Below are 24,351 nucleotides of genomic sequence, written 5' to 3'. Positions count from 1 at the left end.
CATTTGGAAGATAGTCTGATGGTCTGCACCTTTATTCCATCTACCAATGCATATGACCATGGACTTCCTCAAACTGTATTTGACCTGTCGCTTCTTTGCCCATTCTTCCAATCTGTCCAAGTCCTTCTGCAGCTTGCCTACTTCCTCAACACTATCTGCCCCTCCACCTATCTTTGTATCATCCACTAACTTGGCTATAAAGCTGTTATCCAAATTATTGACGTATAAGTGATCGACCTTTGTGGAACATAACTAGTCACTGGAAGCCAACTAGAAAAGGCTCCCTTTACTCCCACTCTTAGCCTCCTGGCAATCAGCCAATGCTCTAGCCATGCTTGAATCTTTCCTGCAATACCACGGGCTCTTAACTTTATTAAGTAGCTTCATGTGTGGCACCTTGTCAAAGGCCTTCTGAAAATCCAATTTCACAACATCCACTGACTCTCCTTTGTCTATCCTGCCTCTTATTTCTTCAAAGGACTTCAACAGATTTGTCAGGCAAGATTTCCCCTTGAGGAAACCATGTTGACTTTGGCCTATTTTATCACGTGCCTCCAAGTACTTTGAAACCTCATCCTTAATAATGGACTCCAACATCTTCCAAACCACTGAGGTCAGACTAACTAGCTTATAATTCCTTTTCTTCTGCCTCCCTCCCTTCTTAAAATGTGGAGTAACATCTGCAATTTTCCACTCTTCCTGAATCCATTCCAGAATCTCGTAATTCTTGAAAGATAATTACTAATGACTCCACAGTCTCTTCATTCATCTCTGGGGTGTAGTCAATCTGGTGCAGGTGACTTATCTGCCTTCTGACCTTTCAGCTTCCCAAGCACCTTCTCCTTAGTTATAGCAACTATACTGAACTCTGACCCCTGATATTCTAGAATTCCCAGCATACTGCTATTGTCTTCCACAATGAAGACTGATGCGAAGTACTTGTTAAGTTCCACTGCCATTTCTTTGTCTCCCCCCGCCCAATTATTACCTCTCCAGCATCATTTTCCAGCAGTCCAATATCCACTCTCGCACCTCTTCCTTTTTATACATCTGAAAAACATTTGGTGTCTTCTTTTATACTATTGGCTTGATTTCCTTCATATTTTATCTCTTCTCTCCTTATGGCTTTTTTAGTTGTTTTCTGTTGGTTTTTAAAAGCTTCCCAATCCTTCAACTTCACTAATTTTTGCAATATTATACGCCCACTCTTTTGCTTTTGTGTTACCTTTGACTTGCCTTGTCAGCCACGGTTGCCTCGTCCTCCCTTTAGAATACTTCTTCATCTTTGGGATGTATCTATGCTGCGCCTTCCAAACTGCCCCGTAGAAATCCAGCCATTGATGTTCTGCCATCAGTCCTGCTACTGTCCCTTTCCAATCGACTTTGGCTGTCTCTTCTCATATCTCCATAATTCCCTTTACTCCACTGTAATACTGATACATCTGACAACAGCTTCTCCTTCCCAGACTGCAGCGTTATCATAATTCTATATTATGATCACTGTGTCCTAAGGGTTCCTTTACCTTAAGCTCCCTAATCAAATCTGGTTCAGTTCACAACTCCCAATCCAGAATTGCTTTTCCCCTAATTTATGTTCATTTGAGCTTCAGCACGAAGGACTAGAATCCTCGTCCGTGCTTCCCAGTCTCCCATGAAAGCTGATCAGCAAATTCCTAGCTATCAGGATAAGGAAATATGAGCGAGCTGAGAAAATTGTGTTCACACTCACTGTCCTTGGATCTTTGATGAAGACCAGCCAGACTAAGGCAGGGTTTAGCAAATGCTAAAGGTGGCCAGTATCTGAGTATTCCATAGGTGGCAGCAAAGGAGAGAAGTGATTCACCCAGGACACTCCCAAACATCCAGGCACGATCTTTGCTTCTGTTTCTAGTGGCTGCTGCACTTTCACAAGCGGCCCAGAGTAATGTCCTGGTTGCTGGGAGTCAGTGAATAAAACAAATGAGGCAACGGGGTTGCTAAAAGAGGAAGGAAGAAGAACAGCTTCTGGCTCCATTTACACTAATTTAAATCCTTAGTGTGTGTGTCTATCTCTCTCTCTTCCTTTCTTTGTCTCTTTCTCTCTCCTTTTCTTTTTCTCTTTTTTCCTCTTTCTCTCTCCCTTTCTTTCTCCATTTTGCTCGTTACTTTTTCTCTCTTCTTTTCCTCTCTTTTCTCTACCTTTCTTTCTCCCCCCACCTCCCCATCTCACCGCATTAGCATTTGCTGTTACTTTAAAAGGCTGGCTGAGAGTAAACAGCACACAATTCAGGCCGACCAAAGAATTTTCATGGATACCTGGGCATGCTGGGGTGGAGGGAAATGAAACTGTGGATGGCATTGCAAAGTCTTCCTTACAGAGCAGGCAAGTAGAAATTAGAGTTCCCCTAGGCAGAGCAGAATTGAGAAGTAGGATTAAAAAAGGTATAGAGAAGAGTGGCAGGAGGATTGGAAAAATGAATTAAAGGGCAGGCATTATTTTTCTAGTCACCCACCAGTTAAAAAGGTCTCAGACTGTTACCTTTTAAATCGTAGAGATATGGTTAAATTAACAAGACTTAGGTTGGAGCATTGTGGGCTAAACGATTATTTAAAGATAATAGGAAAACATCCTACTGGATTATGTGACTGTGGTGGTCCAGAGACAGTCCAGCATGTTTTGCTGAGCTGTAATCGAAACAAAATTGAAAGAAGCATGCTGTTCAAGATTAGATTAGATTATGAAGACACACAGTCCTCTTTTATTGTCATTTAGTAATGCATGCATTAAGAAGTGATACAATATTCCTCCGGTGTGATATCACAAAAACACAGGACGGAGGCTGTCTGGCTTAAATGTATTTTGGTTTTCTATTAAATCTTTGTTTGGCCATCAAGAGAATCAACATCTGATTGAAGAGTTTATTATTCAGTTTATATGTGAGACTAGGTTATATTTGAGAATTTGAGTTCCTTGAAGTTCTATAATTAATGATACATTCCTGCAGAGGGCAGTAATACGCCTAGATGCCTCTAAACTGCCGGAAATAGAAGAAGAGGAACAGCACACAATCGTGCACCTGGTGGAGCCGCTGGCTCACAGTTCCCACCAGCCAAACTCAGTCCTGATTTCCTTACACTCTTCCCCCATCCCACAGACCTTTCTGTGTTTGCACATTCTCCCTGTGGTTCCATGGGTTTCTTCTGGGTGCTCGGGTTTCCTTGAGACGTGCCGGTTGGTTCATTGGCCGCTGTGGAATTGCCCCTGACGAGCAGGTGAACAGTCGAATCTGGGGATTGTGTCGATAAGAGTGTGGGGGAACAAAGGAGGACTATTGTAGGAGTCATTCAATGGTCAGCAGGGATTCGACCATCCGTATGACTCAGATGTGCTCTTATGACATTGATGAGGGATCATTCAGAATCAGGTTTAATATCACCGGCATATGTTCTGAAATTTGTTGTCTTTGCAGCAGCCGTGCAATGCAAAATATTATTTGGCCAGGGAGTTACCCCAGTCACCTCCCCCTGCTTGCTGCAGAATGTTACCCTGTGATCTTAGAGGGGGTAGGTGAGGGCAGAGGTTACCTTTCACCTGAAGGTGGCTCAGTAGACCCCCTTGGTGTCCCAACCTAGGATTTTCTGCTGCAGGACTCGAACCTAGAAGCCCCTGGTTAGGAGGAAGGGGGACTGCCTCCTTGGTTAAGACACAGGGAAGACTGAAGGAGGTTTTTTTTCTGGGCTGGGCAATCTGCTAGAGAGGTGACAGTCAGGCAGAACATTGGAAGAAAGGAGGCAGTGGGGTGGGACAAGCGGGGAGCTTGGCCTGAGGGGTGGGACAAGAGGCGAGCTTGGCCTGAGGGGTGGGACAAGAGGCGAGCTGGGCTGAGGGGTGGGACAAGAGGGGAGCTTGGCCTGAGGGGTGGGACAAGAGGCGGGGTGGGACAAGAGGGGAGCTTGGCCTGAGGGGTGGGACAAGAGGGGAGCTTGGCCTGAGGGGTGGGACGAGAGGGGAGCTTTGCCTGAGGGGTGGGACAAGAGGCCAGCTTTGCCTGAGGGGTGGGACGAGAGGGGAGCTTGGCCTGAGGGGTGGGACGAGAGGGGAGCTTGGCCTGAGGGGTGGGACGAGAGGCCAGTTTGGCCTGAGTGGTGGGACAAGAGGCGAGCTGGGCTGAGGGGTGGGACAAGAGGGGAGCTTGGCCTGAGGGGTGGGACAAGAGGGGAGCTTGGCCTGAGGGGTGGGACAAGAGGCGAGCTGGGCTGAGGGGTGGGACAAGAAGGGAGCTTGGCCTGAGGGGTGGGACAAGAGGGGAGCTTTGCCTGAGGGGTGGGACAAGAGGCCAGTCTGGCCTGAGGGGTGGGACAAGAGGGGAGCTTTGCCTGAGGGGTGGGACAAGAGGCCAGTCTGGCCTGAGGGGTGGGACAAGAGGGGAGCTGGGCTGAGGGGTGGGACAAGAGGCCAGTCTGGCCTGAGGGGTGGGACAAGAGGGGAGCTGGGCTGAGGGGTGGGACAAGAGGGGAGCTTTGCCTGAGGGGTGGGACAAGAGGGGAGCTGGGCTGAGGGGTGGGACAAGAGGCCAGTCTGGGCTGAGGGGTGGGACAAGAGGGGAGCTGGGCTGAGGGGTGGGACAAGAGGGGAGCTTTGCCTGAGGGGTGGGACAAGAGGGGAGCTGGGCTGAGGGGTGGGACAAGAGGGGAGCTTTGCCTGAGGGGTGGGACAAGAGGGGAGCTGGGCTGGGGGGTGGGACAAGAAGGGAGCTGGGCTGAGGGGTGGGACAAGAGGCCAGTCTGGGCTGAGGGGTGGGACAAGAGGTGAGCAGGGCTGAGGGGTGGGACAAGAGGCCAGTCTGGCCTGAGGGGTGGGACAAGAGGGGAGCTGGGCTGAGGGGTGGGACAAGAGGGGAGCTGGGCTGAGGGGTGGGACAAGAGGCCAGTCTGGCCTGAGGGGTGGGACAAGAGGGGAGCTGGGCTGAGGGGTGGGACAAGAGGGGAGCTGGGCTGAGGGGTGGGACAAGAAGCCAGTCTGGCCTGAGGGGTGGGACAAGAGGGGAGCTGGCCTGAGGGGTGGGACAAGAGGGGAGCTGGGCTGAGGGGTGGGACAAGAGGCCAGTCTGGCCTGAGGGGTGGGACAAGAGGGGAGCTGGGCTGAGGGGTGGGACAAGAGGCCAGTCTGGCCTGAGGGGTGGGACAAGAGGGGAGCTGGGCTGAGGGGTGGGACAAGAGGGGAGCTGGGCTGAGGGGTGGGACAAGAGGCCAGTCTGGCCTGAGGGGTGGGACAAGAGGGGAGCTGGGCTGAGGGGTGGGACAAGAGGCCAGTCTGGCCTGAGGGGTGGGACAACAGGGGAGCTGGGCTGAGGGGTGGGACAAGAGGCCAGTCTGGCCTGAGGGGTGGGACAAGAGGGGAGCTGGGCTGAGGGGTGGGACAAGAGGCCAGTCTGGCCTGAGGGGTGGGACAAGAGGGGAGCTGGGCTGAGGGGTGGGACAAGAGGCGAGCTGGGCTGAGGGGTGGGACAAGAAGGGAGCTTGGCCTGAGGGGTGGGACAAGAGGGGAGCTTTGCCTGAGGGGTGGGACAAGAGGCGAGCTGGGCTGAGGGGTGGGACAAGAGGCCAGTCTGGCCTGAGGGGTGGGACAAGAGGGGAGCTTGGCCTGAGGGGTGGGACAAGAGGGGAGCTTTGCCTGAGGGGTGGGACAAGAGGCGAGCTGGGCTGAGGGGTGGGACAAGAGGCCAGTCTGGCCTGAGGGGTGGGACAAGAGGGGAGCTGGGCTGAGGGGTGGGACAAGAGGGGAGCTTTGCCTGAGGGGTGGGACAAGAGGCCAGTCTGGCCTGAGGGGTGGGACAAGAGGGGAGCTGGGCTGAGGGGTGGGACAAGAGGCCAGTCTGGCCTGAGGGGTGGGACAAGAGGGGAGCTGGGCTGAGGGGTGGGACAAGAGGGGAGCTTTGCCTGAGGGGTGGGACAAGAGGGGAGCTGGGCTGAGGGGTGGGACAAGAAGGGAGCTGGGCTGAGGGGTGGGACAAGAGGCCAGTCTGGGCTGAGGGGTGGGACAAGAGGTGAGCTGGGCTGAGGGGTGGGACAAGAGGCCAGTCTGGCCTGAGGGGTGGGACAAGAGGGGAGCTGGGCTGAGGGGTGGGACAAGAGGGGAGCTGGGCTGAGGGGTGGGACAAGAGGCCAGTCTGGCCTGAGGGGTGGGACAAGAGGGGAGCTGGGCTGAGGGGTGGGACAAGAGGGGAGCTGGGCTGAGGGGTGGGACAAGAAGGGAGCTTGGCCTGAGGGGTGGGACAAGAGGGGAGCTTTGCCTGAGGGGTGGGACAAGAGGCGAGCTGGGCTGAGGGGTGGGACAAGAGGCCAGTCTGGCCTGAGAGGTGGGACAAGAGGGGAGCTGGGCTGAGGGGTGGGACAAGAGGGGAGCTTTGCCTGAGGGGTGGGACAAGAGGCCAGTCTGGCCTGAGGGGTGGGACAAGAGGGGAGCTGGGCTGAGGGGTGGGACAAGAGGCCAGTCTGGCCTGAGGGGTGGGACAAGAGGGGAGCTGGGCTGAGGGGTGGGACAAGAGGGGAGCTTTGCCTGAGGGGTGGGACAAGAGGGGAGCTGGGCTGAGGGGTGGGACAAGAGGCCAGTCTGGCCTGAGGGGTGGGACAAGAGGGGAGCTGGGCTGAGGGGTGGGACAAAAGGGGAGCTTTGCCTGAGGGGTGGGACAAGAGGGGAGCTGGGCTGAGGGGTGGGACAAGAGGGGAGCTTTGCCTGAGGGGTGGGACAAGAGGGGAGCTGGGCTGAGGGGTGGGACAAGAGGCCAGTCTGGCCTGAGGGGTGGGACAAGAGGGGAGCTGGGCTGAGGGGTGGGACAAGAGGCCAGTCTGGCCTGAGGGGTGGGACAAGAGGTGAGCTGGGCTGAGGGGTGGGACAAGAGGCCAGTCTGGCCTGAGGGGTGGGACAAGAGGGGAGCTGGGCTGAGGGGTGGGACAAGAGGCCAGTCTGGCCTGAGGGGTGGGACAAGAGGGGAGCTGGGCTGAGGGGTGGGACAAGAGGCCAGTCTGGCCTGAGGGGTGGGACAAGAGGGGAGCTGGGCTGAGGGGTGGGACAAGAGGCCAGTCTGGCCTGAGGGGTGGGACAAGAGGCGAGCTGGGCTGAGGGGTGGGACAAGAGGCGAGCTGGGCTGAGGGGTGGGACAAGAAGGGAGCTTGGCCTGAGGGGTGGGACAAGAGGGGAGCTTTGCCTGAGGGGTGGGACAAGAGGCCAGTCTGGGCTGAGGGGTGGGACAAGAGGGGAGCTGGGCTGAGGGGTGGGACAAGAGGGAAGCTGGCCTGAGGGGTGGGACAAGAGGCCAGTCTGGCCTGAGGGGTGGGACAAGAGGGGAGCTGGCCTGAGGGGTGGGACAAGAGGCCAGTCTGGCCTGAGGGGTGGGACAAGAGGGGAGCTGGCCTGAGGGGTGGGACAAGAGGGGAGCTGGGCTGAGGGGTGGGACAAGAGGGGAGCTGGCCTGAGGGGTGGGACAAGAGGGGAGCTGGCCTGAGGGGTGGGACAAGAGGCCAGTCTGGCCTGAGGGGTGGGACAAGAGGGGAGCTGGCCTGAGGGGTGGGACAAGAGGGGAGCTGGGCTGAGGGGTGGGACAAGAGGGGAGCTGGCCTGAGGGGTGGGACAAGAGGGGAGCTGGCCTGAGGGGTGGGACAAGAGGCCAGTCTGGCCTGAGGGGTGGGACAAGAGGGGAGCTGGGCTGAGGGGTGGGACAAGAGGGGAGCTGGCCTGAGGGGTGGGACAAGAGGGGAGCTGGCCTGAGGGGTGGGTCCCAAGATGCAGTGCCGGGATGCCGCACATGCTCAGTGGAGACACGGCTTTCTGCGGCAGGGAGGCCCGACAACACGCCGGCAGCTGGAGCTGAGCTCTGGCAGGTGACTGAGGAGGGGCGCCGGGGCCAACAGCTGCGATCCGCCGATCCCGTCTTTACAGTGCCGTAGAGTAGTGCTTTGAATCTGAGGGCATGCTGTTGCATGTGTTAGCGCAGGCTGCGTCCACATTATCCTTGCTCCCCCCCCCCCCCGCACAATGCTAGATTTCATTAAAGAGAAATGTTCCTGATTTCCAGAAGGGGGAAAGACAATTAACCCCGTTTTTGTTTTCTTCTGTTCTAGTCTGAGGGAACTCTGGCCACGGAAGATTTCACAATGTCAGGTAATGACTCCGTTTCTCTAAGGCGGGGGTGAGAGGTTAACAGGCAGAAACTTGCTGTCTGGAATTGGATACTGCTACTGCCTCTGGCTCAGGCTCTGAGTGAATCTGGATTGCTGACAAAGGAATTAACCCTCCCTCCCTCCTCACGGAGAGACAGCCAGCGGCCTCAGCTGTGGCCAGTTCGCTGCTGTTCGTGTTGTGTGTGTGTGTCTGTGTGTGTCTGTCTCTGTGTGTATATACACACATAGGCCATCAGTGCGGAGTGGGATGGAGGGGGAGTGGTAAACATCATTCCCAGTCCCTATCCCAGCATCATCCCTCTTCCACACACTTACACTTCCCCTCCAGATTGGCTCCATCAGGCGACAGAACCCTGGCTGATAATTAACCCTTAACCGTCCACTAAAGAAATGATGTGTGCCAGGACGTTGCCAGGACGTTGCCAGGACTGGAGGGTCTGAGTTAAGGAGAAGTGGTTTATTCATTGGAGGGCAGGAGAATGAGGGGCGATGTTATAGAGGTGAATAAATGCATGAGTAGTATAGATAGGGGGAAGACACACTATCTTCCCAGGGTTGGGGAATCAAGAATTAGGGGGTGGCAGTTCAGAGTGAGAGGGGAGAGATTTAATAGAAACCTTGAGGGGCAGCTCTTTCACCCCAGACGGTAATGAGTACATTCTCCCCATGACTGGGTGGGTTTCCTCTGGGTGCTCCCCTTTCCTCTCATGGTCCAAAGATTGCCAGGTTAATTAGTCGTTGCAAGTTGTTTCATGATTAGGCTAGGTTTAAATCAGGGATTGCTGGGCTGGGTGCTCGAAGGCCCTGTTCCGTGCTGTATTTCATAGTCATACTTTATTGATCTCGAGGGAAATTGGTTTTCGTTACAGTTGCACCATTAATAATTAAATAGTAATATGTAAATTATGCCAGGAAATAAGTCCAGGACCAGCCTCTTGGCTCAGGGTGTCTGACCCAGTAAATAAATAATAGTATGGGCTGGCAGAAGAATCGGTTAAGGCAGATAGATTAACAATATTTATAACACACTACGACAAGAGAGGTTCAGAAAGATGTTGGCGAAAGGTGGGCTAGGGTAGGAATCCTGCTCAGCATGGCCAAGGAGCCTGTTCCCATGCAGTATGACTCCACCACTCGAAAATCAGCCCCCTGGTTTGCATATTCATTTTGCGAAAAGTTCTGTTAGACTCCTTCCACCCACCCTCTCCGCCTCCAAGGACTTGTGTCAGTGTGTGAACAGGTATGAAACATTGTATGATAGTGCTTTGATTTAATCGTTCTAAAAGGGTTGTGTAACTCTGATTGGCGAGTATCGGTGTCTGAAGGGTTTCTGAAAGTAGTGCATTCCCACAAAGGAACTAAACAGTAGAGCATCCCTTGGGAGGTTGGGTTTTCCTTGTCCCCAGGGCCTCCCTGCTGTACGAGGGATCCTCGTTGGAGATCCGCGCTCCTCCTGTCGTGTACTGGGGGCAGCTCAGGGAAGTTTCCTATTGAGCACGAAGGCTGCCCCCTCCCGAACTGAAGGTAGTGCAGCCCAGCCAGTTGGACGAGGGCTGCACCTAATCAGCCCGCACTTCTGGATCTGCACAAGCAGACGAAGGGAAGCGCCTGCCCTGTGGTGTAGGAGGTTCCAGATGCGGGGAATTGGCCCTGGAGGCTGCACTCTGGCTCTGTAGGGTGGTGTGTGCCCATGTCTGTGTGTGTGCATTTGTGCATGTATGTTCCTGTGTCCTTGAGGGCTTTAGTTATAGGGAAAGGCTAAATAAGTTTGGACTTTATTCCCTGGAGCGTAGGAGAATGAGGGGAGATTTGATAGGGGTATGCAAAGTTGTGAGGGGTATAGACAGGGTATATGCAAGCAGACTTTTTCCACTGAGGTTGGGTGAGATGAGAGCTAGAGGCCATGGGTGAAGGTTGAAAGGTGAAACATGAGGGGGAACTTCTTCATTCAGAAGGTTGTGAGAGTGTGGAACGAGCTGCCAGTGGAAGTGATGGATGTGGGTTTGATTTCAACATTTCAGAGAAGTTTGGATAGGTACATGGATGGGAGGGATATGGTCCCGGTGCAAGTCAATGGGTCCAGGCAGAATAATAGTTTCGCATGGACTAGATGGGCTGAAAGGCCCGTATCTGTGCTGTAGTGTTCTATAAGTCTATGACCGGTGCAGGTGCGTGGGTGTAGAATGATGAGGGACCCCTTTCAGATGAAACATTGGACATGTATGATTGGAGAGGCTGCTTGGGGGTGGGAGGCATGATCTCATGCCACCTCCAGGAACACAGCCAGCCAGGGGCAAGCCCCATGTGTTTACACCCAATATGTGATACCTAACAACCTAGAACATGCCATGTTTGACTGGTTAAGCCCAAGATCACTGCAGGATCAAGCCTAGTTAACATTCAGCCAGCGAGATCACATTCCTTGAAAGCCCAGGAGGGGCGTCCTGCAAATCAGCAGGGTGGGTCGTTCTGAGATGATAGTTGAAATGAACTGACCTGAAGGAGTGGTTATTGTCAGTGACATAATGATATCCTGTGGTGCCTGCCCCTCTCGGCTGAATGTTATAAAGTTACACACATCCTTTCATCAGATGGTTTCAGTGGTTGGTGCTTTTTATAACTGCACTACAAAGTATCTGTAAAAGATTTGAAAGCACAGACGTTAATGGGGGAGTGTTTCAGTCTCAGATTTATGATCAAAGCTCTTCAAAGTTAGTGTATAGTGACTGTTTCCTGCTTATTGCACTTGCAGCAGCATCCACCGAGGTGCCAGACTGCGGTAGTTCCCACACTAACCACCCTCCCCCACCCACTCCCCCACCCAAAGGTGCTGGCTCTTGGCCTCATGCGGTTATACAGGCACTGCCTGTCCTGTACTTGGGCTCAGGGCCCATTATTGTAGACGTGGTGAGGGGCTGGCCTCGGACTGGGGTCACTGCACGTACTGGCTCGAGCCCAGCAGGGTGCTGGGGTTGGTACAGCACCAGGGGTGATGCTGAAGGTGAAAGGTCAGCATTGGCTGAGGGGGCCTCCTGATGCAGAACAGGGTGTCCTGCCCACCAGGTCCCCACACTACCCATCAGTCACCTGTCTGTCCTCATCCTCCACCAATCACATTTTATTCTCCCCCCCCCCCATCTGGATTCCATCACTGCCTCTACATTCTCACAGTTCCAATAGTGCCCACCCTCCATCCTCGCCCACCCCACCATCCTCCCCCTCCCACCTGTCCATCCACCCTCTCCCATCGTCCACCACCTCCCACCCCATCGTCCACTCTCCCCCATCAGACTGTCCACCCCCTCCCACTCTTCTGTCCACCCCCCATCTCATCGTCCACTCTCCCCCACCCCACTATCCACCCCCTCCTACCTGTCCATCCACCCTCTGACCCTCTCCTACCCCACCAAACACCCTGTCCCACCCCAACATCCACCCCTCCCCCATCCAACTATCTACCCTCTCCCACCCACTATCCACCCCCTCCCACCTGTCCATCCACCTTCTACCCTTCTACCCCACCAAACACCCCCTCCCACCCCAATGTCCACCCCACCACCTAGCCTCTCCCACCCACCATCCACCCCCTCCCACCCCATCGTCCACCACCTCCCGCCCCATCGTCCACTCTTCCTCACCGGACTGTCCACCCCCTCCCACCCCTCCATCCACCGCCCCACCTCATCATACCCCCCCACCTCACCATCCCGCCATCCACCCCTCCCAGCCCATCGTCCACCATCTCCCACCCCATCGTCCACTCTCCCCCACTGGACTGTCCACACCGTCCACCCTCTCCCACCACTCCATCCAGCCCCTCCCACCCTCCATCTGCCCTTTCCCACACCACAGTCCACCCTCTCCTATCACTCCGTCCACCCCTCCCCCCTCCCCCCACCATCCACTCTCTCCCACCCACTGTCCACCCCTTGTCTAACCCCCCACCACCATCCACTCTCTCCCATCCACCGTCCACCCCGTCATCTACCCCCCCACCATCCACTCCATCCAGCCCCTCCCACCCTCCACCTGCCCTCTCCCACCCCACCGTTCACCATTTCCCATCACCACTGTTGTCCTCCACACCACCTAAATGCACTACTCTTCTGTGGCCTCCTCCCTTTTCTCCTCCACCCTCGATCCACTCCCAATGCTCAATCCCTGCACAATTTTGGCCTTCAGTGTCGAGGAACAGTGGAAGGGTGGAGTTCATGAAGCTGCCAGTTCATGAAGTGGACTCCGAGCCTGGGAATGTGTGCGAGCCTCATACTGTTAACTGCCAGCCCTACTCTGGGTAGGTTGCACAGATTTATTGGATTGTATGGCACAGGTACAGGCCCCTGCCCCACTGAATTCACTGTAAACATCACACACCTTCTGCCACCAATCCCACCGGATTCTCCCCACGTTCCCATCAATTCTTCCCAGGTTCTGTCACTACACGCTAGGGACAATTTACATCGATCATTTAACTCGCTGACCTGCATGGCTTTGGGATGTGGCAGGAAACCGAGGAAAGCCCACATGGTCACAGGGAAAGCATGCAAACTCCACACAGACAGTACGGGAGGTCTGGGTCACAGAAGCTGTGAGTAATTCAGCCACCTGAATGACAACAGAAGGAAGTTATCTCCCACTTACAGACCACCAGCACCTCCATAAGTTGGTCGGGGAGCCTTCTGGCCTGTTTCCCTCAGCCAGCAGCCCACTCAGCAGGTGGCCACTGTGGGATCTTGCTGTGGACGCGATGAATGCTGCGCTCCCCCTTCTCCGAAGGAGGCCACCCGTGTGCAGAACTTAAAGAATGTCAGAGTTCTGGCAAGGCAGAATTTAAAGGCATCTTTAAATCATGTCGCTGCCCTCACAAGAGGTCAGTGGCTTTCCAGCTCTTGTTAATGTATCACTAGGTGAGCCTCTGCTGTTAAAAATTATTGATGTGAGGAAACAATGGGTTTGAATGTTGGGAGATTTTAATGGTTAACTAAGCCCAACTTCCTGTCCGACTCTTTGGCTGGTTCCTCTCCTGAAAGACTAATTCTCACTTACTTTCCCTTTTCCATTTTATTCCCCCCCCACTTCTCGGTGGGCCTTGTTATGAACTGATTATCTTTCTTGTCCCACTGGCCACCTTCCTCTCAACACCAAGGCGACTTCTGCCTGTTAGCTTAGCTTAGGGCGGCGTTGAAGGAAGCAGACGAGGCAGGGAATGGAATTCCAATACTTAGTGGTTCAGCCACAACTTCCGGCCAAATACCGAGACTAGCAACTGTAGCCATGGAAACACATGATTCAACAGTGGCTGCTTGCAGGCTAAACAGTTTCACTGATTGAAAAGGAAAGGCTATGTGTATGCCAGCTCTGCCCCAGTAGGTCCATCAAAAAGAAACGTGAACGATGGGTGTCAGCTGCTCCTCGAGCTCCTCGACCAAAGTGCAGAGCATTGCTGCAAAGGGTAAGCAGCAGGCAGTGGGACAGCTCAGGCTTGAGGGGGAGGGGTCCCTGCCCCGACCTAAATGAGGGAGGATTGCCACGGTAGCCGCCTGCAGTTTATCTCACCCACGGGGATATTGGGAGGGCAGCTTTATAACCTCCTTACGAGGGGAGGATACGGTGCCTTAAAAACCACATGGGAAAAGATTTATTTGGGCATTACTCCGAGTTAAACAGACTGCAAGACAAGAGGGAAACTTTGGCAGGATGTGAGCACATTTCTTCCAGCGTAGCATGATCAAGGATTTCTGGGATTTCCAGTCGTAATTGGGAGTTTTGAGAAAACTATTCTTTTTGGAGGTCTGGATTACAATGAACTGGGATTTAGGATTTGTATTTAAGACCACAAGGAGTTCTGAATGGTAGTTTTAACTACCTCTTTCTGTTTAACCCCACAGACAAGCTGAAGGGATGCAAAATTATTTTTGTTGTCGGTGAGTACACAGTTTATTTATTGTCGGCAAATATTGTTAATAGAAGCATAGAAAACCTACAGCACAATACAGGCCCTTTGGCCCACAAAGTTGTGCTGAACATGTCCCTACCTTAGAAATAGCCCTCTATTTTTCTAAGCTCCATGTACCTATTCATAAGTCTCTTAAAAGACCCTATCGTATCCGCCTCCACCACCATTGCTGGCAGCCCATTCCATGCACTCAGCACTCTCTGCGTAAAAAAAAACTTAACCCTGACATCTCCTCTGCACCTTAAACCTGTGTCCTCTTGTGGCAACCATTTCAGCCCTGGGAAAATGACTATCCACACGATCAATGCCTCTCATCATCTTACACACCTCTATCAGGTCACCTCTCATCCTTCGTCGCTTCTAGGAGAAAAGGCCGAGTTCACTCAACCTATTCTTATAAGGCATGCTCCCCAATCCAGGCAACATCCTTGTAAATCTCCTCTGCACCCTTTCTATGGATTCCACATCCTTCCTGTAGTGAGGCGACCAGAACTGAGCACAGTACTCCAAGTGGGGTCTGACCAGGGTCCTATATAGCTGCAACGTTACCTCTCATTAATGGTGACTGAAATGTTGTAAATGCCCACCTCAGTCCTGCTCAGCTTGTGACTCCAGTCTGCCAGCGTGGTGGACCTCACCTGTCCTCTGAAGTGGCTTGCCTCAGCCAGGGGCAACCTTCACTGGGCAGTAAATGCCACCCTGGCCATTGTTGTTGATGTTCTGTGAACGGAAAGGAAGGAGCGCAGGTGTGGCCTGTCCCCTGCTCCTCTGTCTCAGAAATCACTGGATGTCTTCCAGTGTTTCTGCAGATCCAAGGTAGACGGGTCGCGACGCACAAGTCCCCCTCGTGTGTAGCTCCATCTAAAGCAGGCGGACGCCAAGTCTCACAACGGCTGAGGTTCTGACTGCCCTGCAGAGGAGAGATCTGGCCCCATTACCGCACAACATCCCATTCAGCTCGGCACTGTCTGCCCTTTGTGGGAGGGTTCATTGGTCAGTGCGGAACGTCCTGGAGGCACTGTAAGAGAGTGACTCTATGGAGAATGTAGGCTGGTTCCCTGAGCAAACTGTCCAAACTATCGCCAGATCTCACCAACAAGTGAGAGGGACCCTCACAATCGGACAATATTGTGCACTGTCTACGTTGTGGTGGAGCTCATCTCTTGGCAGACTGTAGATTTACCAAAGGAGTGTAGAGGAGGACGCAAGTGTCCATGTCCAGCTTATCCCCAGTAGCTGAATAACGGAGGACTCTCTGATCTACGGGCTGTCCCCCAGGGACACACACCAAGACGTAGATCAAGTGGCGCCGGAAGGTCGTTGACTTGGTGAGAGACGCCCTTTGGTCTGCCCACGCAGCGAGATGTCCGTCAGGGAATGCTGCTGACTGACATTCCGGGCTGCAGGAGGGCGCACAGGAACTTGGTGCAGCTAATGCAAAGGCTCTGAGGGGCAAAGACCTCAGTGTAGTGTCCTTCTGCTCCCACACCGAGGAACGGAGCCGGGTGGGGAAGCACCCCCTCCCCCAAAACAATAGAAGGATGTGACATCCCAGGCAGCCACGCAAACTGTTGTGATACTAATTTGATTTTTTAGAAGTGTGCACTACTGAATGACCATGAATGTAAAAGTTTTGCACTGTTTCTTCCTTTGTATGTTTTATTTCTGTTATGAATGAAGTCTATATGTTTGAAGTTTTTAAAAAGGGGCTTAGATCACAGCAGTGTAAAATAACCTAACAGTTGTGGTGTGAAGCGGCAGTCGCTTGTGTGAGCGCTCACCAGTCGGGGCTCTGAACGGGACGGGGAGACGTGACGTTGTTTTCAGGGATGGGGGTGTAGTGTTGTCCTTACATAGGGGGAAGCACTGTACTCTTCACCCCACTGAAGTGCTGTGCCCTCCCTCCCTCCCCGTGTACACAGTCTCTCTCACTTCTTTGACCCTCTCATTTGCAGCATGACCGAGCTTGAGTCCCAGAAGAAGATGAGGGTTAGAGGCCCTAGGTCCCCTCCAAAGTTCAGTAGGTTGCAGCCGATCTTTTACCTCAGAACCATCCCCCCCCCACTGTCCTGCACTAGCCCCCCTGTATCCTTTGATTTGCTTAATCACTGTCGAATTGTAGTCCTTCTTGCATTGTTGTGCCATGTGGTCAGTGCCACAGTACACCCCCCAAAGTGTTTACGGCTTCTCCTTACTAACTCCCACGGAACATTGGAGTGGGGGGGGGGCGGGAATCCCTTCCGAAGTGAGTATGACTCTGCGAATCCACCCCCAGTGAGTGCGACACTGTAAACCTTCCCACCATGCCAGTGTGTGCAGCTTATTACCTCCCTCACTGAGTACAGTGCATAAAGTCCACAACTTCCCCGTCTGCCAAGTAGAACATCACAGACAAAGCATCTCCACTCCAACCCCTTTTTACAAGACATTGAACAAATTCAAATTAAAATATGATTATTATTGTCTATAAAACAGTCCGTTCCCTGCGGGGGGGGGGCACCTTTCCTGGACATCCCCCACTGTACCCATCATGACACATGCTCTCTCTCCAATGTACAAACATATCTTCAGAAGAGGGGTAGGCAGTCGGCTCTGGCAAAGCCTGCAACTGTCTGCTGCCTGGACCCGTGAATGGCCATCTTGGCCAGGCCCAGGAGCAAGCCCACCGGTAAATCCTCTGAGCAGCCAGCCCCCTTCCATACTGGGTGCCTGTATATCGGGAGAATGGGGAACACCACTGCCTCTTGCACGGGGCAGACTCCCTTGGTACCGCACCTGCAGCGGCACGGCATTGGCTCGGTAGAGCAGTGACCTGCTCAGACCCTCCCCCCACCCCACAGTACAGCTCAACAGAGAGTTTAGTGCCCCCATTCCGTTAACACCTGCTACAATCCACTCTTCTCTCACTGTTGTCCCTTGGATACGGTCCCTCAGGCAGTGTGATGCTCCCCGGAGAGTGCAGCTCTACCATATACCAGCCCCTTGTACAGTGTACCAATCACTCGCTATCACTTCTAGGGCGACACACTGCTACTGTGCCTCGAAAGGTGCAGAGTTCCCTTGCTATGGCTCCTCAGACAGAGCAGCACCTCCTGCAGCCTTGGAAACATTTTACCAGGCCTTCGACATCTTTGGGCCCCAAGTCTCAGAACTCCCTTCTTAACAGCAGTGCTGAGAGTCACCACCCCCTCAAGGGCAGTTAGGGGATGGGTTAGAAATCCTGTCCCTGCCACAGATATCCACCTTCAGGGTACTGAATTTGAGAAAAAGCAATCACAAGTTCCCACCATCCTGTCACCCTGACCTCCGGTCTTTCTGGTCTCAGCCCTATCCTTTCTGTTGTCAATTTTCCTGCTTGCTCTCCTTTCCATCACCATGAATTCCTAAGTCATAGAGCTTTGTAGCACAGCAACAGGCTGTTCAGCCCATCTAGTCTGTGCTGGCTTTGTCTTCCACCTAGCCCCAATTACCTTCACCCAGACTGTAGCCCTCCATATCCTTCTGATCCACATACCTATCTAAACACCTCTTAGATGTTACAATTAAACCCACGTCCACCACTTCTGCTGGTTCTATACTGACAACACCCTCTGAGTGAAGAAATTCCCGTTAAGTATATTGCCTTTCACTGTTAACCTCTGACCTCTAGTTCTAGTGTTACCTAATCTGAGGGGAAAAGTCCTGCGTGCATTTATTTCACCTATACCCCTCATGGTTTTGTATACCTCTACAAGAGAGGTTACCAGCCTTTTTTATGCCATGGACCCCTAGGTTGGGAACCTCTGTGATTATAAGATTCTCCCTTATTCCGCTGACGTCCAGGCAGGCTTCCAGCAATCCATGGCTGTGGCTATAAGCTACCTCTTCAGGCACATTTTGTAATTCAGTTGGATTCAACTGCTTGACCTTTAAAAGCATCTCTGCATCTTTCAGATGCTCGAATGTGTCTCACATTACACCTCTTCCCCTTTCCTCCCACACCCACCTCCGCCTCGCTCCAGGAGGCATCTGATGCCCTGCTGTCTCCGGTTTCACTAGGAGTCCCTGCTCCATCACCCATTCTTGGGATCTGTGGGTTGCAAGGGCAGAATTTGCTGCCATATTATTTGCCAAGGGAAATCTCACATGCAATTGTGGTTGTTGTGTACATCCCTCCCTCTGCCAACCCGACATCGGCGTGTAACATCATTTACACCGTTGGGCACAGGAGTACATTCAGCCAGAGACTCATTCCACCAGGATGCAGCACTGAGCGTCGTGGGAAGTCATTCCTGCCTGTGGCCATCAAACTTTACAACTCCTCCCTTGGAGGGTCAGACACCCTGGGCCAATGGGCTGGTCCTGGACTTATTTCCGTCTGGCATGGTTTACATATTATTATTTGATTGTTTGTGGTTTTGTACTGCTATGTTTGTACTCTGTTCTTGGTTGGTGCAACTGTAACGAAACCCAATTTCCCTCGGGGTCAATAAAGTATGTCTATCTATCTATTCCTTGTAGACTGTTGAGGAAGTGGGAGTGTGTAGACCTCGAGGTAGTGGGAGTGCTGTGCAGAAAGACACCCTGCAGTCCCTCAGATGAACATACTCCCAAGTTGCCAGGAATTGGAAGCCACAGGGACAAAGAAACGGCACTGTTATTCCAAGTCAGGAGTACATTTCACCTGCACCATCCTACAGATGCTGGAAATCCAAAGCAACACACACAAAATGCTTGAGGAATGCTTCAGCAGGCCAGGCAGCATCTATGGAAAAGAGTAGAAACATAGAAACCTACAGCACAATACAGGCCCTTCAGCCCACAAAGCTAAGCGGAACATGTACTTACCTTAAAAATTACCTGGGGTTACCCATAGCCCTCTATTTTTCTAAGCTCCATGTACCTGTCCAGGCGTCTCTTAAAAGATCTTATTGTATCCGCCTCCACCACTGTCGCCGGCAGCCCATTCCACACACTCAGCACTCTCTGCGTCAAAAACTTAACCCTGACATCTCCTCTGTACCTACTTCCAAGCACCTTGAAACTGTGCCCTCTCGTGCTAGCCATTTCAAACAGTCGATGTTTCAAGCTGAGACTCTTCTTCAGGACTGCGAGGGGCGTTCCATAGACGCTGCCTGGCCTGCTGAGTTCCTGCAGCATTTTGTGTGTGTTGCTTTGGATTTCCAGCATCTGCCGACTTCCTCGTGTTTCTCATCATATAATTGTTGCTCTGCGGTAGCAGCTCAGTACAAAGCCATAAAATTACCGTAAATTGCAAAAATAAATAGATCTATAAAAGGAATGATGATGCAGTGTTGATGCATTTGTGAATGATGCAGAAGTCTTATGGTGGAGGGGAAGAACCTATCTCAGAATCATTGAGTGTGGGTCTTCAGGCTCCTGTACCCCCTTTGTGTCAGCCTTGAAATTGATAGCAGTCAGTAGAATCCATCACAGTCATGGCTGCTCCTGTTTGCATGGGGATTGCCACAGTTTGTACGTATCTGCCTTCTGCACATAGCAGGGAAACTCATAACCACTGCTTGAGGCTCTGTATAAAATGCAGAGATCTAAAGGATGTGTTAGTGATCATCTCCCAGTGCATCTGTAACCACAACATAGGCTTTGGTTTGTGCTGTGCATGGAACTGCCCTAGTGTTGTCCAGGTACTGATGGTGTCTGGTTTCATCCTGTCTCCAGGAGGTCCTGGCTCTGGCAAAGGCACTCAGTGTGAGAAGGTCGTGCAGAAGTATGGTTACACTCACCTGTCCACTGGAGACCTGCTGAGGGCGGAGGTCAGCTCTGGCTCAGACAGGGGTAAGACTCTCCAGGCCATCATGGAGAAAGGGGAACTCGTACCGCTGGTAAGTTCACCCACTCTGAAACTACTTGTTAAAACATGCCATCTCCCCTGGTGAAAAGCCCTACCCTGTCACAGCACTGAGAATAAGATGTGGTTGGAACAGTTTCCTGGAAAATAATCTTTATTTGAATGGTTCAACCCATTTCTGGGAACAGGTTAATTTCCTACATTTTCACTTGCGTCCTCTTATCTACACTTAGTGACCTCCTGTACCTAGTAAAGTGGCCACTCAGTGTATATTTGTGGTTTTCGCCTGCTGTAGCCCATCCACTTCAAAGTTCAACATGTGTGTTCATAAATGCTCTTCTGCACACCATTCTTGTAATGCATGGTTATTTGAGTTACTGTCACTATCCTGTCAGCTTGAACCAGACTGCCCATTTTTCTCTGATTTCTCTCATTAACAAGGCTTTTTCGCCCACTGAAGTGCAATTCACTGAATTTTTTTTTTGTCTTTCACACTATTCTCTGTAAACTCTAGAGGTTGTTGTGCCCAGGACATAAGCTGTTTCTGGGATGCTCAAACCACCCAGCCTGGCACCAGCAAACATTCCATGGTCTAAGTCACTTTGATCACATTTCTTCCCCATTCTGATGTTTGGTCTGACCAACAAGTGAACCTCTTGACCACGTCAGCATGCTTCCTTGCATTGAGTGTTGCTCCATGATTGGCTGATTAGATATTTGCATTAACAAGCAGGTTTCATGTGGACCTAATAAAGAGCCACTGAGTGTTTTCTACCCTTAAGGCTGAGACTCAGTCATCTCTTTCCTAATGTCCAGTCGTGTCTGGTGCTGTGAGCGGGTTGTCCTTGTGTCTATTTTTGGTAGATTCTGACCATCTGAATCTCAGAGCACAGAAGAGGAGCATGTAGCCAGCTCTTTGAAGAATCTATGCAGTTAGCCCACTTATCCGTTCTCCCCCATCTTTCCGCTAATTGCTTTTCTTGAAGTGTAGAACCAACTCCATTCTGAAGGTTCCTATTAATTTGTTCCCACTCACTCCATGAGCAAACTTCTTTTTTAATTTCTGTGGATTTTTTTGGTAATAATCTCACTGTCCACTGTCTCTCTGCCAGAACCACAGAATTATGACAGGACTATTATTGCTGATATGTTTAAAGTCTCTTCAGAATTGCACCAGGAAGTCCACAAATGGCAGGATGATAATCTGTCTACCTTAGTACAGATTATCAGTCTCTTTATCGTGTAAGAGATACAAGGCTAGACGACTGCAATAATATCCACACTTAGAAACATAGAAAACCTGCAGCACAATACAAGCCCTTCAGCCCACAATGCTGTGCCGAACATGTACTTACTTTAGTAATTACCTAGGGTTACCCATAGCCATCTATTTTTCTAAGCTCCACGTACCCATCCAGGAGTCTCTTATAAGATCCTATTGTATCTGCCTCCACCATCGTCACCGGCAGCCCATTCCACGCACTCACCGCATCAGAAAACTTACCCCTGACATTCCCTCTGTACCTACTTCCAAGCATCTTAGGACTGTGCCCTCTCGTGTTAGCCATTTCAGCCCCGGGGAAAAAGCCTCTGGCTATCCATATGATCAATGCCTCTCATCAACTTATACATCTCTATCAGGTCACCTCTCATCCTCCGTCGCTCCAAGGAGAAAAGGCTGAGTTCACTCAACCTATTCTCATAAGGGATGCTCCCAATCCAGGCAACATCCTTGTAAATCTCCACCCTTTCTATAGTTTCCACATCCTTCCTGAGCACACCACTGGTCACCGACCTCCATGCAGAATATGACCTGTCTACAATCACTCATTGCCTTCTGTGGGCATGCCAATACTAAATCCACAAAGCAATGTCCCCTTGGATCCCATGCCTCCTTACTTTCTCAATAAGCCTTGCATGGGGTACCTTATCAATGTGTTTAGTCACATCCTCAAAAAATTCAATCAGGCTCGTAAGGCACGACCCTGCGTTTGACAAAGCCAAGCTGACTATTCCTAATCATATTATGCCTCTCCAAATGTTCATAAATCCTGTCTCTCAGGATCTTTTCCATCAACTTACCAACCACTGAAGTAAGACTCACTGGTCTATAATTTTCTGGGCTATCTCTACTCCCTTCCTTGAACAATAGCTGCAACCCTCCAATCCTCCAGAACCTCTCCTGTCCCCTTTGATGATGCAAAGATCATCACCAGAGGCTCAACAATCCTCCTCCCTTGCCTCCCACAGCAGCCTGGGGTACATCTTGTCCAGTCCCAGTGACTTATCCAACTCGATGCTTTCCAAAAGCTCCAGCACACCCTCTTTCTTAATATCTACAGTGGCATGCAAAAGTTTGGGCACCCCTGGTCAAAATTTCTGTTACTGTGAGTAGCTAAGCAAGTAAAAAATGAACTGATTTCCAAAAGGCATAAGGTTAAAGATGACGCATTTCTTTGATATTTTAAGCAAGATTACTTTTTTATTTCCACCTTTTACAGTTTCAAAATAACAAAAAAGGAAAAGGGCCCGAAGCAAAAGTTTGGGCACCCTGCATGGCAGTACTTAGTAACACCTCATTTGGCAAGTATCACAGCTTGTAAACGCTTTTTGTAGCCAGCTAAGAGTCTTTCAATTCTTGTTTGGGGGATTTTCGCCCATTCTTCCTTGCAAAAGGCTTCTAGTTCTGTGAGATTCTTGGGCTGTCTTGCATGCACTGCTCTTTTGAGGTCTATCCACAGATTTTCGATGATGTTTAGGTCAGGGGACCATGAGGGCCATGGCAAAACCTTCAGCTTGCGCCTCTTGAGGTAGTCCATTGTGGATTTTGAGGTGTGTTTAGGATCATTATCCTATTGTAGAAGCCATCCTCTTTTCATTTTCAGCTGTTTTTTATATAGACGATGTGATGTTTCCTTCCAGAATTTGCTGGTATTTAATTGAATCCATTCTTCCTTCTACCTAGTGAAATGTTCCCTGTGCCACTGGCTGCAACACAAGCCCAAAGCATGATCGATTCACCCCGGTGCTTAACAGTTGAAGAGGTGTTCTTTTCATAAAATTCTGCACCTTTTTCTCCAAACATTCCTTTGCTCATTGCGGCCAAAAAGTTCTATTTTAACTTCATCAGTTAAAATCTAAACAAGCCTGATGCATTTTGGAAACAAGTCCTGTGGACTGATGAAGTTAAAGTAGAACTTTTTGGCTGCAATGAGCAAAGATATGTTTGGAGAAAAAAGGGTGCAGAATTTCATGAAAAGAAAACCTCTCCAACTGTTAAGCATGAGGGTGGATCGATCATGTTTTGGGCTTGTGTTGCAGCCAGTGGCACAGGGAACATTTCACTGGTAGAGGGAAGAATAATTTAAATTAAATACCAGCATATTCTGGAAGCAAACATCACACCGTCTGTAAAAAAGCCAAAGATGAAAAGAGGATAGGTTCTACAGCAGGACAATGATCCTAAACACACCTCAAAATCCACGATGAACTACCTCAAGAGGCGCAAGCTGAAGGTTTTGCCATGGCCCTCGCGATCCCCGACCTAAACATCATCAAGAATCTGTGGATAGACCTCAAAAGAGCAGTGCATGCAAGACAGCCCAAGAATCTCACAGAACTAGAAGTCTTTTGCAAGGAAGAATGGGCGAAAATCCCCCAAACAAGAATTGAAAGACTTAGCTGGCTACAAAAAACATTCACAAGCTGTGATACTTGTCAAAGGGGGTGTTACTAAGTACTGCCATGCGGGGTGCCCAAACTTTTGTTTCAGGCCCTTTTCCTTTTTTGTTATTTTGAAACTGTAAAAGATGGAAATAAAAAAAGTTTTCTTAAAATGTTAAAGAAATGTGTTATCTTTAACTTTATGCCTTTTGGAAATCAGGTCATCTTTTACTCACTTAGCTATTGTATATGCCACTGTATATGCTCAAGCTTTTCAGTCCATTGTAAGTCATCCTACAATCGCCAAGATCCTTCTCCATAATGAATACTGAGGCAAGGTATTCATTAAGTACCTCTGCTATCTCCTCCGGTTCCAAACACAATTTTCCTCTGTCACACTTGATTGGTCCTATTCTCTCACATCTTATCCTCTTGCTCTTCACATACTTGTAGAATGCCTTGGGGTTTTCCTTAATCCTGTCCGCCAAGGTCTTCTCATGGCCCCATCTGGCTCTCCTAATTTCATTCTTAAACTCCTTCCTGCTAGCCTTATAATTTTCTAGATTTCTATCATTACCTAGTTTTTTGAACCTTTCGTAAACTTTTCTTTTCTTCTTGTCTAGATTTACAACAGCCTTTGTACACCACGGTTCCTGTACTCTACCTTCCTTTCCCTGTCTCATTGACAGGTACCTATGCAGAACCCCATGCAAATATCCCCTGAACATGTGCCACATTTCTACTTTACATTTCCCTGAGAACA

At 51.0% G+C, this 24,351-nt stretch overlaps 1 protein-coding gene across 5 annotated transcripts in view; it reads left to right on the top strand.

Moving 5' to 3' along the window:
* Positions 1 to 24,351, top strand: part of LOC140186215 (adenylate kinase isoenzyme 1-like) — a 173,256-nt gene that overhangs the window by 123,991 nt on the left and 24,914 nt on the right. For 2 of the 5 annotated variants that reach the window (XM_072240199.1, XM_072240203.1), the window contains 3 exons: positions 8,101 to 8,140; positions 14,049 to 14,084; positions 19,796 to 19,959. In XM_072240199.1, coding sequence (XP_072096300.1) covers positions 8,101 to 8,140; positions 14,049 to 14,084; positions 19,796 to 19,959 — 240 coding nt within the window. Of the gene's footprint in view, positions 1 to 3,134; positions 3,253 to 7,781; positions 7,861 to 8,100; positions 8,141 to 13,449; positions 13,613 to 14,048; positions 14,085 to 19,795; positions 19,960 to 24,351 lie in introns of those variants that run through there. The other 3 variants (XM_072240204.1, XM_072240201.1, XM_072240200.1) reach the window with 3 other exon arrangements.

This window comes from Mobula birostris, chromosome 22 (genome assembly GCF_030028105.1).
Source record: "Mobula birostris isolate sMobBir1 chromosome 22, sMobBir1.hap1, whole genome shotgun sequence".
Lineage (NCBI taxonomy): Eukaryota > Metazoa > Chordata > Chondrichthyes > Myliobatiformes > Myliobatidae > Mobula > Mobula birostris.
The sequence above is the reverse complement of the archived record's forward strand: the minus strand, read 5'-3'. Positions and strand labels throughout refer to the sequence as shown.